General features: G+C 54.9%; 2 protein-coding genes across 4 annotated transcripts in view; both read left to right on the forward strand.

The window, feature by feature from the left end:
• Window positions 1-5,041, forward strand: part of NUTF2 (nuclear transport factor 2) — a 27,491-nt gene extending 22,450 nt beyond the window's left edge. For all 3 annotated transcript variants that reach the window (XM_011996711.1, XM_011996712.1, XM_011996713.1), the window contains exons 3-5: window positions 630-701; window positions 791-889; window positions 3,272-5,041. In XM_011996711.1, the coding sequence (XP_011852101.1) occupies window positions 630-701; window positions 791-889; window positions 3,272-3,385 (285 nt within the window). In that variant the 3' untranslated portion in view covers window positions 3,386-5,041. The remainder of the gene's footprint in view (window positions 1-629; window positions 702-790; window positions 890-3,271) is intronic.
• Window positions 5,042-5,499: 458 nt separating this feature from the next.
• Window positions 5,500-18,078, forward strand: EDC4 (enhancer of mRNA decapping 4). The gene is made up of 29 exons (XM_011996723.1): window positions 5,500-5,816; window positions 9,192-9,348; window positions 9,736-9,847; window positions 10,120-10,219; window positions 10,465-10,654; window positions 10,757-10,904; window positions 10,989-11,093; window positions 11,412-11,521; window positions 11,606-11,689; window positions 11,782-11,877; window positions 11,983-12,085; window positions 12,203-12,383; window positions 12,482-12,554; window positions 12,657-12,748; window positions 12,832-13,019; window positions 13,095-13,216; window positions 13,314-13,467; window positions 13,818-14,251; window positions 14,337-14,441; window positions 14,526-14,678; window positions 14,758-14,794; window positions 14,929-15,106; window positions 15,215-15,370; window positions 15,474-15,589; window positions 16,010-16,175; window positions 16,260-16,446; window positions 16,539-16,758; window positions 17,144-17,307; window positions 17,530-18,078. The coding sequence occupies exons 1-29, from the start codon at window positions 5,735-5,737 to the stop codon at window positions 17,720-17,722; spliced, it is 4,206 nt and encodes a 1,401-aa protein (XP_011852113.1). The 5' UTR covers window positions 5,500-5,734; the 3' UTR covers window positions 17,723-18,078.
• The last annotated feature ends 415 nt before the right edge of the window (window positions 18,079-18,493 follow it).

Here is an 18,493-nt window from a genome sequence, read left to right on the forward strand (position 1 = left end):
GGAGTCTCACTCTGTCACCGAGGCTGGAGGGCAGTGGCGCGATTTCGGCTCACTACAACCTCCCCTTCCCAGGTTCAAGTGATTCTCCTGCCTCAGCCTCCTGAGTAGCTGGGATTACAGGCGTGCGCCACCACGCCCAGATAATTTTTGTATTTTTTAGTAGAGCTGGGGTTTCACCATGTTGGTCAGGCTGGTCTTGATCTCCTGACCTTGTGATCTGTCTGCCTTGGCCTCCCAAAGTTCTGGGATTACAGTCATGAGCCACCGTGCCTGGCCATATTTCCGACACCTTTTGGGGACTGACACCACACAGCAGGATGGCTGAGCTCAGGCCACATATAGCCCTCCCGGGCCTATGCATATCAGTGGCCGTATGACTTCTTAAATACAAATGGGAAGTATATTTTATTAAATAGTCTTTCAGAGCCTGGGTCCATGGGACAATGGGGTATACTTGAAGATGTTGACAGTGTAATGTTTGGGGGTTATACTCAGTCTCCCTCTTGAGACAGGGAAACTGAAGTGTGGGCACACTTCTCCAAGCAAGACCCTTTTCAGAGTCTTTCCAGGGCCTTAGAGATACTTGTACTCTGAGGTCCCAACCCTGGGGTTTCCTCTGCATTTTTCAGATTGACGCGTCATGCCTTACGTGGGAAGGACAACAGTTCCAGGGGAAAGCTGCCATTGTGGAGAAGTTGTCTGTAAGTAGGGATGAAAGCCAGGGTGCAGGTGGCTCCTTTCCCACCTCTTTGGGCTTTGGTTCTCCCACCTCCCACTCTCTCTCTTGCAGAGCCTTCCGTTCCAGAAAATCCAGCACAGCATCACCGCGCAGGACCATCAGCCCACTCCAGATAGCTGCATCATCAGCATGGTTGTGGGCCAGCTTAAGGTAATGGTGTTGTCGCAGTGGTAGGGAGGGGTGGGCAGGCAGAGGAGAGTCTTGTGTCCCTGTTTTCCCTGTGGATGTGGCCGGCTTATCTAGGGACACGCAGACAAAGTGACTGTCTAGAGCTGCGTAGTTCAGTATGCTAGCCATTATCCACATATAGGTGGCAATTTTTAAGTTACATTAATTAAGATTAAAACATACTTCTTCGGCTATACTAGCCATATAGAACATTTTTGTGACTGCAGAAAGTCCTATTGGCAGACACTGGTCTAGAGCCTTTATCTGGAAAAGGGAGAAGTGTTGGAGCAGGATGGGACTGGGTTGCCAAGCCACTAGGCTCCCACCTGCCCCAAAGTCAAGGTGGACAGGCCAGCTGGGTGTTGAGAGGCAGTCCACTACTGCAGCCCTTGCTACCACTCCTCAGGCTGGCTGCTGGCTCCTCACCTGCTGAGCAAAGCAGATTCCTGGAACTCTCTCTTTCTCTCCTTCCTTCCTTCCTCCCTTCCTCCCTTCCTCCCTTCCTCCCTTCCTCCCTTCCTCCCTCCCTACCTCCCTCCTTCCTTCCTTCCTTCCCTCTTTCTTCTCTTTCTTTTTCTTTCTTCTCTCTCTTTCTTTCTTTCTTTTTTCTTTTTCTTTTTTTTTTTTTGAAGACAGAGTCTCGCTCTTGTTGCTCAGGCTGGAGTGCAGTGGCACAATCTCAGCTCACTGCACCTCTACCTCCCGGGTTCAAGTGATTCTCCAGCCTCAGCTTCCTGAGTAGCTGGGATTACAGCCACCTGCCACCATGCCCGGCTAATTTTTTGTATTTTCAGTAGAGACAGGGTTTCACCATGTTGGCCAGGCTAGTCTTCAAGAACTCCTTGACCTCAGGTGATCCACCCGCCTTGGCCTCCCAAACTGCTGGGATTATAGGCATGAGCCACCGCCCAGCCTGGAACTCCTATTTCTCTTTGCATTTTCCTTTCTCCTTCTCAAGACCTGTTATTCTCAGAGACTTCCTGTGGTCCCGCAGACCTGCCAGGAACTCTCCAAGGACCTGCTGTGCTTCAGCCTATTAAAGCCAGATTCTGGGCCAGGCGCAGTGGTTCATGCCTGTAATCCCAGCACTTTGGGAGGCCGAGGCAGGTAGATCACCTGAGGTCAGGAGTTCGGGACCAGCCTGACCAACATGGAGAAACCTTGTCTCTACTAAAAATACAAAATTAGCCAGGTGTGGTGGCACATGCCTGTAATCCCAGCTACTCGGGAGGCTGTGGCAGGAGAATTGCTTGAACTCAGGAGGCGGAGGTTGTGGTGAGCCGAGATTGCACCATTGCACTCTAGTCTGGGCAACGAGAGCGAAACTCTGGCTCTAAATAAATAAATAAATAAATAAATAAATAAATAAATAAATAAAGCAAGCCAGATTCTGTTTCCAAAAACACCCTTCTTCCCAAAAATAGCAGGACAAATTGGCTGCCCCTTGTCTCACAATAACATGGTCACATGCTCGCTCTCTCTAGCCTAGCTGGGACAGGGCTTCCTGAGTCCAGAGTGGGTGTGAAGGTGGTCCTGTGGGCCTCTGCAGTGGACGCAGAGGCACCTGCTTTCTGGCCTGGACTTTCCTGTGTCAGTTTATCCTGCCTGTCCAAGATGTCTTGCTCAGTGCCTGCGCCTGAAGAGGGACAGAATTCAGGAGGTCCCTGTAGGGAGTTCATTGCTCACTTTCTCAGGCAAAGGTAGTAAACACTGCTCCTTCCCACCTGACTTCACGTTCTTCCTGGTGATTCTGTCCAATTTGGAGCTCCCAAACAACTGATTTGCCTCCTTGATGATGATAATTCCCAGAAAGCAGGTGATGTTAGAGACAGTGCTGGTTAGCTAGGCTCCTGTTTCAACTAGGCCTCATCCTCGTTTTCTGCAGTTTGGCTGCAGGTTTCTTGCCTTTTTTTTCATCTCAAATACTGTTTATTACATGACAGGAAACATCATCAGATGGTGAACCTATGTTTTCAATATTGTTTGCAGGTTTTTTTTGATACGCTAAGTACTTGGTAAATACTATGGGATTAATTTCAAAATTGTGATCACTTGTGCCTGGAGGTATGTGCTTGGAGGCAGGTACATCCTCTGTCTTTGCTATAGCTAAGGGTGAATTATTGTGCAGTTTAAGCACACATAGCAGTAGGCGTGGCTGATTGTTGACCTCCATGTGCCCAGGGCATTGTTTCATACATTATATCAATTCACATTCACAAGTACCCCTTGGCTATACTGGGATTTGAGTTCAGGACAGTAGGGCCTGATCCTAAAGTCCACATTTTTTTTGCCCTATTCTCCTACCACTGAATTATCTTCCTGTTTCTTGATCCCCTTACTGAATCCTCTTCTCTCTCCTCACAGGCGGATGAAGACCCCATCATGGGGTTCCACCAGATGTTCCTATTAAAGAACATCAACGATGCTTGGGTTTGCACCAATGACATGTTCAGGCTCGCCCTGCACAACTTCGGCTGACCTCCTCTCAACTAGGCACTCACGCTGTTTCCTCCTCCCTCCTCTTCCCAATACTATTCCCACTCCTCCAGATGCTCCAAATATCATGCACAAATGAGCAGGGCCGCGGCGGGAGTGGGCGCAGTGCGCTGCTGCCACCGAGGTGTTGTGCATGATGTTTGGACACTAGACTAGTTGCATCTGATGGGAGAAATTTGTGTTGTACCAGCGCATGCCTTGGAAAGACTTAAGTAATGCAAAAGGTTGTCCTTTTTTTTTTTTTTTTTTTTTTAATCTACTGACAAGTTGCTCTAGTAACCCAAAGAAGTGAAGGAGAAAGCAGCTGCCTCACCGCCCAGACATTGATTTGTTCAGATGTTTCAATGCCTCATGATACAATAAAACCACAAAAATTTTCTTAACAGTTTAAATTGTTTTAATTAGTTTACTAGTTGGCTGGGCATCGAAAGCCACCTGGACCCATTGTCTGTCTCATGTCTCACCCTCCCACTTCTGCCCCAACTCTGAATACCTGTTTCAGGGAGAAACTGCTGAAGCAGCACTCCCAGCTAGCCTCTCAGAAGCCCTGTAGGGCAGTTCTCTCCCACTCCGCAGGGTGACTGGTCTTGGGAAAGCAGGCAGGAAGAGCTCAGGTCCGACTTGAAGCTTCTCGCACTGAAGCCTGTGCAGTCAGTTCTGATACCTCCTGTGACTTCTGCTCTGGCGAGGTTCAGGGCTCTAGTAGCAGGAGAGATGATCCTGAATCCTGCTGAAGCTGGAGAGGCCTTGGCAAAATGGCCCATCACATTTAGGCCCTGTGGGCTGAGGTCTCAGCAGTATCAAGGGAGGGGTCCGCTGTATCCCCAGAAGGATCAGGATCATATCCAGGGTGCCCCACATACACCAAACCAGGCAGAGGGCAGCTCAGCTCCTGTCCCATCTGCTTTGGATATCATTACCCAAAGGCAGGTAATCCAAAGAGCCAGCCTCCACTGCCCACAGAGCCAGGCCCAGTTGGGTTGGAGTATAGGTCAAGAGCTGTGGAAGGAGGCAGTCTGTGAGGGACTCATAATTTAGGAGTCTTCACCCCTCAGACCGCTGCAGGACATTGCCAGGCCTCTCTCTATTCCCTTCCTCAGAATACAGACTTCATGCTGTCTTCAAATCCCAGGGAGTCTTAGCTATTAGGGCAGTTTCTGCTTCTCCATTTTGGGGACAAATGCCTTGCCCAATACAAATCTAGCCCCCCATCCCACAGACTTCTGGATGGTATAAACCTAGTGGCAACGTAGCAACGATAGGCCAGAACCAAACCCAAGATTTGGGTCAGTGTCCTGTTACGGGTTTTAGGATTGGTAAGGACACCACAGCTAAATCTGACGTGTAAAAGGATACCCTTCCCCCGTCCCAGTGCGGGTGGACTGTATCCCCACCTCTTCAGATCCCATAGATTGCCGGGTGACATTGGGCACAGGGCTGGATGGTGTGCTGTTTGAGAGGACAGCATGCTCAGGAGATTTCAGTGGGAATGATCTCTAGACTGATGTGTATTTGGGGAAGTGGGGGTGGGGAAGAGGTAGGTGCCTGCTGCCTCAAACCACCTTGTGTAAAATCTGCAATACAGCTTCTCCCATGTACCTGTGCCTGAACTGTCTGCAATAAAGAAGAATTTGTAAACTGTGGTTTCTTTCTTCTAACTTGAGGGTGTCAGGTGGGACAAGGGGATGCTGGGGGACAGTAGGGAACAATGACTGATCATTGTGGTGGGACCATCTCTGCTCTTGCAATTCCCGAGTTTTATGACCTCGAGGGTCGCCTCAGGCCTTGAGTTACTCCCACCCATTCTCCAAAGGAAACCTGAGGCACCTGCCAATTCAGCATATTCTGGGGGTCTGAAGGACCTTAGCATGGGCGGCTGAGTTGACCCCGTCCTGGGACCATCGGAGCCATGCTCTGGGAGTGGGCAGGGACCTGGCGGCTTCTGAGTCGAGTAGGGTTCTGGGTGGCCCAGTGCGTGGACGTTTACCTCATCCCTGTGGAACTTCCCTGACCTCGGGGGCACAGGGGCGGGGCCGCCGAAGGGGACGGGCTGCGGGAGGGGTTTAGGCTTCCGCCCCCAGCCCGGAACCTTTCTTCTCCGTCCCTGGCAGGTTCCGGGAGCCTCGGCTAGTGGGGGCCGGAAGTGGAGGCGGTTGGTGGGGTTGGCGGGGCTCCGGGACGCTGCGCGGGCGGTGGTTTGCGAACTGCGGGTGGACTGAGTGTAGTGACCGGCGTCCTGCTGTCTCGCCCCGTCGCGGGTGGGCGAGGGTGGGTGGTGCGCGGCGGCGGCGGAACGAACGCGGTGCGGGCGGGGCGCCCGCCGCTGGGCTCATGGCCTCCTGCGCGAGCATCGATATCGAGGACGCCACGCAGCACCTGCGGGACATCCTCAAGCTGGACCGACCCGCGGGCGGTGAGCGGGGGTTGCGGGGGTGGGCCCCAGGCGAGCTGACAAAAGGGCGGCGCGCGTCTGAACCGCCCTTGGGGCCCGCAGCTCCCTTAGGACCAGCTCTGGATCCTCCTGGCGGGTAAGGGTGGACGGGGATTGACTGTGCCCCTCGTTTCCTGGCCCCGAGGTCTCTAGTGTTCCTGGGATTGGCCTAGCTTCTCTTCCCTTTCGCCATGGTTCAGAGGCCTGGTCTGGGCTCCGTATATGGAATTCTGGGCCTAGGCTTAAGCGCGATGCTGAAGAGCCGCCGGTCCCCGCCATAACTTGCCCTTCTCTCTGGAATAAAGACTCCAGGCCTCCCGTTCTGAAACTGATTTCCAGGAGGAAGGTGTCCAGCCTCAATTCCGTGTTCTTTCTGGGATGAAGGCAAACCACAGACCGCACCACCCTGACTGAATTAGGCTACAAATATCTCCAAGCCCTAATTTGTTCCCATTCATTCATATTTCTCTTTGGCTCTTAATGATACCTCAGAACTAATCTTGCCCCCAAAGATTCCCCAAGACACAGCTAACAGGGTTGTAATATACTGTTGTCATTGAAAGAGAGGAGTGTCTCGATACTGTGATGGGCATGGGAAGGGTGGAGGCTGATGAGTGTAGAGTGCAGGTCTGAGAGGGGAGAGTGGGCTAGGTCTGGTAATGTGAACAGGGTCTTGGGTGTCAGGAAAGGCACCCAAGGCATGTATGTAGAAGCCACCTATTAGGAAAAGGAAATAGCACGTGTGGAGGCACTAGTTTACTGACAGGTTTAGGGACCTCTGAAGTGGCCGGTGATGATGGTGTGGGTGTACAGTGGAGGACTGATGTTTCCTCAGATCTTGTTCTTACACCTGCTGGGAGGCCCAGACTGGCTGCTTCTGGAAGCAGGCACTGGTGCTCACTAGGGGTGGATTCAGCTAACCCCTACTTTCAGAAAATCCATCTGCTGCCTGAGACCACTGGGTCCTTTGTGCCAGGCCTGGAGTGTGTGCCCTCTTCACTCATGAGTTGGGCGTGGACCTCTTCTGCTGCTCAGCTGCTTTGCAGACTAGACTCTGCAGATATTTGGTAGAGCCTGGCATGGCCAACCATGTACAGGCTGGGCCTGCTTTTTGGTTGTCCTCATGGTACCCTTCATGGAAGGAAGAGTGGTCAGCTTGTCACTGAACAGCTAAAGTGGCTCTGATCCGAATGAAGTGGCCTGGAGGCTTTCCTTATAACTCCTTTGTTTATTGATTGGCACTTGATTCCCTTGTTTGCCAAGCAGCTCTTTCTTGTCTCCTCTCACTGAAGGACCAGGTCAGAACTCAGACTGTTGAGGGCTGGGCGCGGTGTCTCCCGCCTATAATCCCAGCACTTTGGGAGGCCGAGGTGGGTAGATTGCTTGAGGCCAGAAGTTCGAGACCAGCCTGGCCAACGTGGTTTCCCAACATGGTGAAACCTCGTCTCTACTAAAAATATAAAAATTGGCCGGGCACAGTGGCTCACGCCTGTAATCTCAGCACTTTGGGAGGCCAAGGCGGGTGGATCACAAGGTCATGAGATCGAGACCATCCTGTCTAACTCGGTGAAACCCCGTCTCTACTAAACATACAAAAAATTAGCTGGGCATGGTGGCGGGCACCTGTAGTCCCAGCTGCTCGGGAGGCTGAGGCAGAAGAATGGTGTGAACCTGGGAGGCGGAGCTTGCAGTGAGCCAAGATCGCGCCACTGCATTCCAGCCTGGGCGACAAAGCAAGACTCCAAAGAAAAAAAAAGCTGGGTATGGTGGCTCACGCCTGTAATCCCAGCACTTTGGGAGGCCGAGGCGCGTGGATCACAAGGTCAGGAGTTCGAGACCAGCCTGGTCAAGATGGTGAAACCCCATCTCTACTAAAAATAAAAAAAAAGTAGCCGGGCATGGTGGCACGTGCCTGTAGTCCCAGCTACTTGGGAGGCTGAGGCAGGAGAATCCCTTGAACCTGGGAGGCGGAGGTTGCTGTGAGCTGAGATCATGCCACTGCACTCTAGCCTGGGCAACAGAGCGAGACTCCATCTAAAAAAAAAAAAATTAGCTGAGCTGTAATCCCAGCTACTTGGGAGGCTGGTGCAGGAGAACTGCTTGAACCCAGAGGGTGGAGGTTGCAGTGAGCCAGGATCGCGCCAAAAGAACTGAAAGACTGTTGTGACTGGAAACTTGCTATGTTCCTGAATGTGGAGCCCTAGGCTCCTTGCCATTTGGGGATTTTGTTGTTGTTTTTTTTGAGACGGAGTCTCGCTCTGTCGCCCAGGCTGCAGTGCAGTGACCGGATCGCAGCTCACTGCAAGCTCCGTCTCCCGGGTTTACGCCATTCTCCTGCCTCAGCCTCCCGAGTAGCTGGGACTACAGGCGCCCGCCACCTCACCCGGCTAGTTTTTCATATTTTCAGTAGAGATGGGGTTTCACCGTGTTAGCCAGGATGGTCTCGATCTCCTGACCTCGTGATCCGCCCGTCTCGGCCTCCCAAAGTGCTGGGATTACAGGCTTGAGCCACCGCGCCCGGCCAGCCATTTGGGGATTTTGGAAATGGTGTCTGAGCCTATGAGAGTGTTTGAAACCCAGCCAGTTGCAAAGAACTGAAATGCTGTCTTTCGTTACTCCACACTCTGTCCCATAGTTTCTCTCCTTTTGGTCCAGCTCCTTTATGTCCCTGCATTCTGTGTTTACTTGCCCAAGATAGCTTCTTCTGAACCATTTCTGTGTGGGGCAGCCCCTTCCACATCTTACCAGTGCCCTTCCATGCCTTAAGAGCCCATCTTCTCTCCAGATCTTGACACTACATTGGTCTAGGCCGTGATCTCTCTCACCCAGATTCTCAACCATTCTGCCTGCTATCTTAATCATCCCACTGGCCAGAACTGACCGCGTCACCTTCCCCTTTGAAACTCTTTATGGTTCTCATGGCCCACAGGGAAGAGTCTAAGTGCCACAGCATCATACCTGATGCCTCTGCAGCTTTGTTTTCCCTCCATCCTTCCTATGTTTGTGTGTTCTGGCCACACTAACTACTGTATAAAGTCTTTCCTGACCATTCCTATGCCCTCACTCAGAGTCCACAGAGTTCTGTAGTAACCCAGGCCTGAGTATTAACTGGCCTCAAAGGGTCCTTGATGGCTTGTACCCCTCCCCCAGGCAGAAGAGCCTCATGCTCATCCTTGGTCCTGCATACATCAGCGTTTATGGAACGAGAGATGAACACAGGGCCCTCCTCCTCATGGACATGCTTTGCTCAGTTGAGTGTTCCTAGAACACCTCATAGTTCTTGAAGGAAATTCTGCAAGGGGAGAAGCTTGTGGGCAGGTCGAGCAACCTTATCAGAGTGACCCTCTCTGTCCCCAGGCCCCAGTGCAGAGAGCCCACGGCCATCCAGTGCCTACAATGGGGACCTCAATGGGCTTCTGGTCCCAGACCCGCTCTGCTCAGGTGATGGTACCTCAACAAACAAGACTGGTCTTCGGACCATGCCACCCATTAACCTGCAAGAGAAGCAGGTCATGTGAGTACCTAGGAGACGACAATGGTGGTGATGGTGTGTTTGGGGTGTCTTCCTAGCTGAAGCCATGAGATGGGGAGTGAGCAGGGCCAGCAGCCTCTGCTGCTTCCTCTCTAGATGACCTGGGGTGGAGCTTGAGCTTGCACTAGGATGAGAGGCAAGGACAAGCTCAAGGGTTTGGCCTGGATACCTGGTTTAAAATGAAAGTAGACTCATTCCCAAGGAAGGAGGTGAGCAAGCGGAGCTGTGGGTCTGGGGCCAGTGTACCAGGCAAAGCTGACATTGGACTAGATACCTTTACCAGGCTGGCTATGTCCTCGCTTCCTCCCGTCCCTGCCCATTGAGCTTTTGGGTGAACAAGAGACAAAGTTTTTGCACTCTTCCCCACAGCTGTCTCTCAGGAGATGATAGCTCCACCTGCATTGGGATTTTGGCCAAGGAGGTGGAGATTGTGGCCAGCAGTGACTCTAGCATTTCAAGCAAGGCCCGGGGAAGCAACAAGGTAGGTACTAGGATGCTGTGGCAAATATAATGTATAGGGGCACACCCAGCCTTTCCGGTCTCCCTCATGCTGCCAGTTCCTGTGGGGCCACCTTGACACTTTCCCAGTTTCAGGAAGCCAGGGCTGGGTGCCAAGCCTCTGTGGGAGTCTGGCTCCAGGAGGTAACAGTGGGTAGCTGGACTTGCATCTGTGTCCTCTCCCATCCCCAGGGATGTTGGGGGCCACCTAGGCTCTAGGGAAGTTCCGTGACTTTTCTCACCCTGGGTTCTCAGGTGAAAATTCAGCCTGTGGCCAAGTATGACTGGGAGCAGAAGTACTACTATGGCAACCTGATTGCTGTGTCTAACTCCTTCTTGGCCTATGCCATTCGGGGTGAGTAAAGATAGTGGGGAGGAAGGAATGTTATGCTGGACGTCCAACAGAGCCAGTTCCAACATCAGGCCACTCAGGCCTTAGAGGTACAATGGAAGGTTTGTCCATGCTGCCTCTTGGGGAGCTGGGTGGGAAAACCAAGCTTGCGACTATGGTGGTGGCAGGGAGACAGACAGGGGCAGTGCTTCTCTGCTGCTGCCTGAGCCTGGATATGTACTCATGGTCCACTGCTCTCCTGATTCCAGCTGCCAACAATGGCTCCGCCATGGTGCGGGTGATCAGTGTCAGCACTTCGGAGCGGACCTTGCTCAAGGGCTTCACAGGCAGTGTGGCTGATCTGGCTTTTGCACACCTCAACTCTCCACAGCTGGCCTGCCTGGATGAGGCAGGCAACTTGTTCGTGTGGCGCTTGGCTCTGGTTAATGGCAAAATTCAGTATCCATTCCTTCCCGTGGGTGGTGGGACTGAAGAAGGGTGGGCGGAGCTGGGGTGTCACGCCTCTTCATTCACCTATCTAGCCCTTAACACCCTGCTCAGAGAAGAGATCTTGGTCCATATCCGGCAGCCAGAGGGCACGCCACTGAACCACTTTCGCAGGATCATCTGGTGCCCCTTCATCCCTGAGGAGAGCGAGGACTGCTGTGAGGAGAGCAGCCCAACGGTGGCCCTGCTGCATGAAGACCGGGTGAGGGGACTGGCATGGCGAGGAGGCGCCAGAGAAGCCATAGTGTGGGGATGGGCTGCACACTCACCTCTCTGTGCCTTCCAGGCTGAGGTGTGGGACCTGGACATGCTCCGCTCCAGCCACAGCACTTGGCCTGTGGATGTCAGCCAGATCAAGCAGGGCTTCATTGTGGTAAAAGGTCATAGCACGGTAAGCCTGTGACTCCCTGCCTCCCCTGCCCTCCCCTTCCTCATATCCGTCCTCTGTTCCCTATATCCACAGCTGTCCGGGCAGCTTTACTAGCATTCTGTCCATGGGGACTCTGAGCTCAAAGTGGCCCTTGCCTGTGCAGTTTTCTCCTTACCTCACAGCACCCTGCAGGTCTGGCCTTCTCTAGGGACCCTGTTCATTCAGTCAGTCACACAAGCATGCCAGTCCCACCATGAGTCAGTTCAGCTCATTACCATCCTCACTTGGGAGGGACTTGTTCTCACCTCTAGTCAGCAAAGCTTTTTGGGTTCTTTCTAGTGCCTCAGTGAAGGAGCCCTCTCCCCTGATGGGACTGTGCTGGCTACTGCGAGCCATGATGGCTATGTCAAGTTCTGGCAGATCTACATTGAGGGGCAAGATGAGCCAAGGTAAGGCAGGGCCTCAGGGACCAGGATCCTCCCGAGGTAGCCGACCGGACTGCTCACTCAGGCCCCTCATCTGCCTACCTGCAGGTGTCTGCACGAGTGGAAGCCTCATGATGGGCGGCCCCTCTCCTGCCTCCTGTTCTGTGACAACCATAAGAAACAAGACCCTGAGTGAGTGAGTGGGCAGCCTAGTGGGTGGTGGGCTGGACCATGGCTCCCAGCAGGCGGCCCAGCCAGCCAGTCAGTGCCTTGTTGCCTTGCAGTGTCCCTTTCTGGAGGTTCCTTATTACTGGTGCTGACCAGAACCGAGAGCTGAAGATGTGGTGTACGGTGTCCTGGACCTGCCTGCAGACTATTCGGTAAGGAGTAGTTGGAAGGCTGGGGGACTGGGCAGGGGCAGCAGGGTTGGGAATGTGGCTTCCTTCAGTTCTCAGCCTCATTCACTCTGCTTTGTGGCTCTCTAGCTTCTCCCCAGATATCTTCAGCTCAGTGAGTGTGCCCCCTAGCCTCAAGGTTTGCTTGGACCTCTCAGCAGAATACCTGATTCTCAGTGATGTGCAACGGAAGGTAGGCTGCCATGGGGTACCCTGGGCAGAGCTGGGATTATAGAGGAAGGCCGGGGGGCAGGTGGCGCATTGCAGCCCTTAGCCTCTGAGCTCAGCTAGGAACGTTCTGCCTGTGCAGGTCCTCTATGTGATGGAGCTGCTGCAGAACCAGGAGGAGGGCCATGCCTGCTTCAGCTCCATCTCGGAGTTCCTGCTCACCCACCCTGTGCTGAGCTTCGGTATCCAGGTTGTGAGTCGCTGCCGGCTACGGCACACTGAGGTGCTGCCTGCCGAAGAGGAAAATGACAGCCTGGGTGCTGGTGAGCTGCCCCAGGGTCAGAGCTATGTGTCCATATATCTAGGGGGTGTGGAGGCACAGAGAGGGCCAGGGGCTTCATCATCCACACTATCCTTTTAGATGGTACCCATGGAGCTGGTGCCATGGAGTCTGCAGCTGGTGTGCTCATCAAGCTCTTTTGTGTGCATACTAAGTGAGTGTTTGGGGAGGCCCATCAGTGCCCTGTCTGTGTTTGTCTCCACTCTACTAATCCTTGCCCTTGGAGCACTTTATTCTCCCCCTTCTTTTCCTGCAGGGCACTGCAAGATGTGCAGATCCGCTTCCAGCCACAGCTGAACCCTGATGTGGTGGCCCCACTCCCCACCCACACTGCCCACGAGGACTTTAGTGAGTAGGGCGTGAGAGGGAGGTAGGGTAAGTTGGACTGACCAGGGTCTGAGATCTGACTCAAGTGGCAACTTGCCCTGCAGCATTTGGAGAGTCTCGGCCCGAACTGGGCTCCGAGGGCCTGGGGTCAGCCGCTCACGGCTCCCAGCCTGACCTCCGACGAATCGTGGAGCTGCCTGCACCTGCCAACTTCCTCAGTCTGAGCAGTGAGACCAAGCCCAAGTTGATGACACCTGACGCCTTCATGACACCTAGCGCCTCCTTGCAGCAGGTACTCTCCCAAGGTAGGGGGACCTGGGAATGCCTCAGCCATAGGCCACAGGTCTTATTCCCTGCATCTCCCCAGATCACTGCCTCTCCCAGCAGCAGCAGCAGTGGTAGCAGCAGCAGCAGCAGCAGCAGCAGCAGCTCCCTTACAGCTGTGTCTGCCATGAGCAGCACCTCAGCTGTGGACCCCTCCTTGACCAGGTGAGGCAAGGGTCAGAGATGGAGGATGGCATCAGATGGGGCTGGTACCAGATGATGCCAAGCTCTGGCTGCTGACACCTCAAGCTTCCCCCACCAGGCCACCTGAGGAGCTGACTTTGAGCCCCAAGCTGCAGCTGGATGGCAGCCTGACAATGAGCAGCAGCGGCAGCCTGCAGGCAAGCCCACGCGGCCTCCTGCCCAGCCTGCTCCCAGCCCCAGCCGACAAACTGACTCCCAAGGGGCCGGGCCAGGTGTGTGAATGGGTGTGTGTGTGAAGTGTGGGGAGCAGGTGGGCGGCAGCAGGGAAGGTAGGTGGTGGGTTCCTCCCGACCCCCCTGCTGCTGATCCTGCTGTACCCAACATGGTCCATGTTTCCCTGAGGTCATTTCGCCCTCCTGTGTTTCTTGGTGGGTGTCTTCTCAGCCTCCCTGTCCCCACCTCCTCTTCTGGGCTGTGGCCTCGTTTTTGACCTGTATCCCCACTTGACCTTTTGACTCTGCTGCCCTGTCTCTCATTACTACTAATACTAATGCTTCGTGTCTGTGCCCCCATCCCTGCCTCACCTCCTGTCACTTAAGCCTCCATCTTTGGCCCACCTCAGGTGCCTACTGCCGCCTCTGCACTGTCCCTGGAGCTGCAGGAAGTGGAGCCCCTGGGGCTACCCCAAGCCTCCCCTAGCCGCACCCGTTCCCCTGATGTCATCTCCTCAGCTTCCACTGCCCTGTCCCAGGACATCCCTGAGATTGCATCTGAGGCCCTGTCCCGTGGTTTTGGCTCCTCTGCACCAGAGGGCCTTGAGCCAGACAGTATGGCTTCAGCCGCCTCAGCACTGCACCTACTGTCCCCACGGCCCCGGCCAGGGCCCGAGCTCGGCCCCCAGCTTGGCCTTGATGGAGGCCCTGGGGACGGAGATCGGCATAGTACCCCCTCCCTCCTGGAGGCAGCCTTGACCCAGGAGGCCTCGACTCCTGACAGTCAGGTTTGGCCCACAGCACCTGACATTACTCGTGAGACCTGCAGCACCCTGGCAGAAAGGTGAGGAGCTTGGGAGGGGAAAAGTGTGTTAGCAGGAGGGACTTCAGATAGATTCGTCCTCTGCTGAGTTGGCCTGTCCTTCCAGCCCCAGGAATGGCCTTCAGGAAAAGCACAAGAGCCTGGCCTTCCACCGACCACCATATCACCTGCTGCAGCAACGTGACAGTCAGGATGCTAGTGCTGAGCAAAGGTGGGTGCCACTCTACTCCATTGTCCTCATGGGGGGATGGGCAGCAAGTGGGCAGAGGCTTACTCCTCCTTCCCCTTCCCACAGTGACCATGATGATGAGGTGGCCAGCCTTGCCTCTGCTTCAGGAGGCTTTGGCACCAAAGTTCCTGCTCCACGGCTGCCTGCCAAGGACTGGAAGACCAAGGGATCCCCTCGAACCTCACCCAAGCTCAAAAGGAAAAGCAAGAAGGATGATGGGTAGGGAGGAATCCTAGGGAGGGAGAGGGTGGTCTCCAGGCTGCCTGACGTAGCCTGAGGTGCTTCTCACCTATGGCAGGGATGCAGCCATGGGATCCCGGCTCACAGAGCACCAGGTAAGTGAACGAGCCCACTTTGTACTTGTGGAACTTCACCCTGCGGGGGTGGAGAAGGGCTCTGGGCCATTCCCTGGTCTGGTGTGTGGGGATGGGTGGGGCAGGCATCGTGTGACTGTCAGTGCTATTGACAGGTGCCAGAGCCCCCTGAGGACTGGCCAGCCCTAATTTGGCAACAGCAGAGAGAGCTGGCAGAGCTGCGGCACAGCCAAGAAGAGCTGCTGCAGCGTCTGTGTACCCAACTCGAAGGCCTGCAGAGCACAGTTACAGGCCACGTAGAACGTGCCCTTGAGACCCGGCACGAGCAGGAGCGTATCCTTGAGACTGGTAGCACAACATGGCATAGGGATGGGGGCAGCATTCTTGGCCTGGGAAGGAGTACACGACCTGCTCCAGGCCTGTTCCTTAGCTACGGCGCAGAGCGGCGGCTGGAGCGAGCACTGGCTGAGGGGCAGCAGCGGGGAGGGCAGCTGCAGGAGCAGCTGACACAACAGTTGTCCCAAGCACTGTCTTCAGCTGTAGCTGGGCGGCTAGAGCGCAGCATACGGGATGAGATCAAGAAGACAGTCCCTCCATGTGAGTTTCGCATGCAGATTCCTTTTGGGTGGTTCAGGTGGAAGTGGGGGTACTTGTCAAGCTTCTTCTCATGGCTCCACCTCCCCCTCTTCCCCTCTGCCAGGTGTCTCAAGGAGTCTGGAGCCTATGGCAGGCCAACTGAGCAACTCAGTGGCTACCAAGCTCACAGCTGTGGAGGGCAGCATGAAAGAGAACATCTCCAAGCTGCTCAAGTCCAAGGTGCTATAGGGCCCAAGATGTGGGTGGAGGTGGTGGTTCCTGGGCCTAGTCAGGCCAGGTTGGGCTCAGGTTTTCAGGTTTTCTTTTTTTTTTTTTTTTTTGAGATGGAGTCTCACTCTGCCTCCCAGGCTGGAGTGCAATGGTGTAATCTCAGCTCACTGCAACCTCTGCCTTCCGGGTTCAAGTGATTCTCCTGCCTCAGCCTGCCAAGTAGCTGGGGCTACAGGTGCCCGCCACCACACCCAGCTAATTTTTGTATTTTTAGTGGAGACAGGATTTCACCATGTTGGCCAGGGTGGTCTCGATCTCCTGATCTCATGATCTGCCCACCTCGGCCTCCCAAAGTGCTAGGATTACAGGTGTGAGCCACTGCGCCCAGCAGGCTCAGGTTTTCAACTTGGCCCCCTCTTCTAACCCCAGAACTTGACTGATGCCATCGCCCGAGCAGCTGCAGACACATTACAGGGGCCGATGCAGGCAGCCTACCGGGAAGCCTTCCAGAGTGTGGTGTTGCCGGCCTTTGAGAAGAGCTGCCAGGCCATGTTCCAGCAAATCAATGATAGCTTCCGACTGGGGACACAGGAATGTGAGTGGGGTCATATGGCCCAAGGTGGGAGGGGTTATCCTCTTTCCTTCTGTTCCTCTTATAGTCCCTGTGGTCACCCCTCAGACTTGCAGCAGCTAGAAAGCCACATGAAGAGCCGGAAGGCACGGGAACAGGAGGCCAGGGAGCCTGTGCTGGCCCAGCTGCGGGGCCTGGTCAGCACACTGCAGAGTGCCACTGAGCAGATGGCAGCCACCGTGGCCAGCAGTGTTCGGGCTGAGGTGCAGCACCAGCTGCATGTGGCTGTGGGCAGGTGTGTGGGCAGAGTACTGGGCAAGGTGGTGGGCTTGAGGAAGGCCAGACTGGGCTCCCTGTCCACTTCACCTCACTCACTTCGCTTTGCAGCCTTCAGGAGTCCATTTTAGCACAGGTACAGCGCATCGTTAAGGGTGAGGTGAGTGTGGCGCTCAAGGAGCAGCAGGCCACCGTCACCTCCAGCATCATGCAGGCCATGCGCTCAGCTGCTGGCACACCTGTCCCCTCTGCCCACCTTGACTGCCAGGCCCAGCAAGCCCATATCCTGCAGCTGCTGCAGCAGGGCCACCTCAATCAGGCCTTCCAGCAGGTATGATAGGCGTTAGGCCCTGGTAAGGGTCACGTGTTTCTTGACAAGGCCCACACACCATACATTCCACCCACCAGCTTTGCACCTTCTGGCCCCAGCAGACTGTTCTTGGTTCCCTTTGGCCTCCAGGCCATTGTCCCTGCTGCTTCCTCTTCCTGGACCCCCTTCTTCCCACCTAGCCCACCTTGCTTTACAACTACCCTTCTCAGGAACCATTTCCCAATCCCCTAGGGTAACTATACAACCCTGCGGGGCTCTCTCTGAGTCCCTCTGGAGCCCTCACTAGCGCACCCCGTTGTCTTCCTCCCTCAGGCCACACAGTTCAGATAAACAGACATTCCATCCTGATATTTGCTATAAACACTGCTCTTTTTTTCTCCTCCAGGCACTGACAGCTGCTGACCTGAACCTGGTGCTGTATGTGTGTGAAACTGTAGACCCAGCCCAGGTTTTTGGGCAGCCACCCTGCCCACTCTCTCAGCCTGTGCTCCTTTCCCTCATCCAGCAGCTGGCATCTGACCTTGGCACTCGAACTGAGCTCAAGCTCAGGTAAGTGGGGGCAGCCAGGAATGGGGAGATGAGCGGGGGAGTGGGGGAGTGGGAGCGAGCAGTTTGAAGCTGACACCCACTTCTGCCTGAATCCTCTCCCTAATTTTCTCCACCAATCCTCTCTGTCCTCACCCAGAGGGTTCCCTCTGGGCTTCAGTGCCACCAGGGGGCGCTCCCATCTGCTGGTGCCCACCTGTAGCCTGTCCTTTCCCCCATCCCCAGCTACCTGGAAGAGGCCGTGATGCATCTGGACCACAGTGACCCCATCACTCGGGACCACATGGGCTCCGTTATGGCCCAGGTGCGCCAAAAGCTTTATCAGTTCCTGCAGGCTGAGCCACACAACTCACTTGGCAAAGCGGCCCGGCGTCTCAGCCTCATGCTGCATGGTCTTGTGACCCCCAGCCTCCCTTAGCTGCTAAGCCTGCCTTGCCCAGGGGTGGGATGGCACTGAAGGCCATCAGACAGGCCTAGGCCGAGGCAGGGTCACGGCTGGCCTTTACCTGCTCAGGCCCCCATCTCTGGGGTGTTTGGGGGTCAGGGAGCAGGGAGCACTGGCCGTGGTCTACAGGGTGTGGTAGTCAGAAGGTTTAGGCTGGGCCCAGGGCAGGTATTGTGCCTGCTTGGGTTCTGCCATGCCTGGAGCATGACCCTGAGATCGTGACACCACTTGAGTGGAATTTTCCATGTTCCTTTTTACCTCTAATTTGGATCTTTTTGTTTTTGAAAAATATTGAGAAATTCAATTAAATGCTTTTGGAATAAAATGGAGTATGTGTGTGCTTTTGGTTTGTCTTTGGTGTGACTCTCATAACTGCCCTCTGTTCCTTCCCTGCCCCTCTCTTCCCTGTGGAGCTCTGTCTAGGCCAACCCAGCCAAGGGGCGGGGTTACCCACTCATCTGCTCCAACTGCCTTCCCAGATCTCCCTTCTCCCTCCTTTTATGGGGTGAGGGTCCAGGGGCCTGCTCAGCACCAGCCTGTGCTCCTGGGAATTTCTGCTCGCTGAGGTCCCTTCTCGCTCCTTTTCCCATTTGGGTGTTGGAGGCGGAGCCGCCGGCTGGGTTCGGAGCCCCACCCCCGGCTTCCATCCAATCACCGTCCCTCCCTCCGGGGGCTGGGCGGACGGGCTGCGCTCCAAGCTGCTAGCTCCCGCACTAGGCTCTCAGCCAGGGACGATGCGCCGCT

This window comes from Mandrillus leucophaeus, unplaced genomic scaffold (assembly GCF_000951045.1).
Source record: "Mandrillus leucophaeus isolate KB7577 unplaced genomic scaffold, Mleu.le_1.0 Scaffold522, whole genome shotgun sequence".
Taxonomy (NCBI): domain Eukaryota; kingdom Metazoa; phylum Chordata; class Mammalia; order Primates; family Cercopithecidae; genus Mandrillus; species Mandrillus leucophaeus.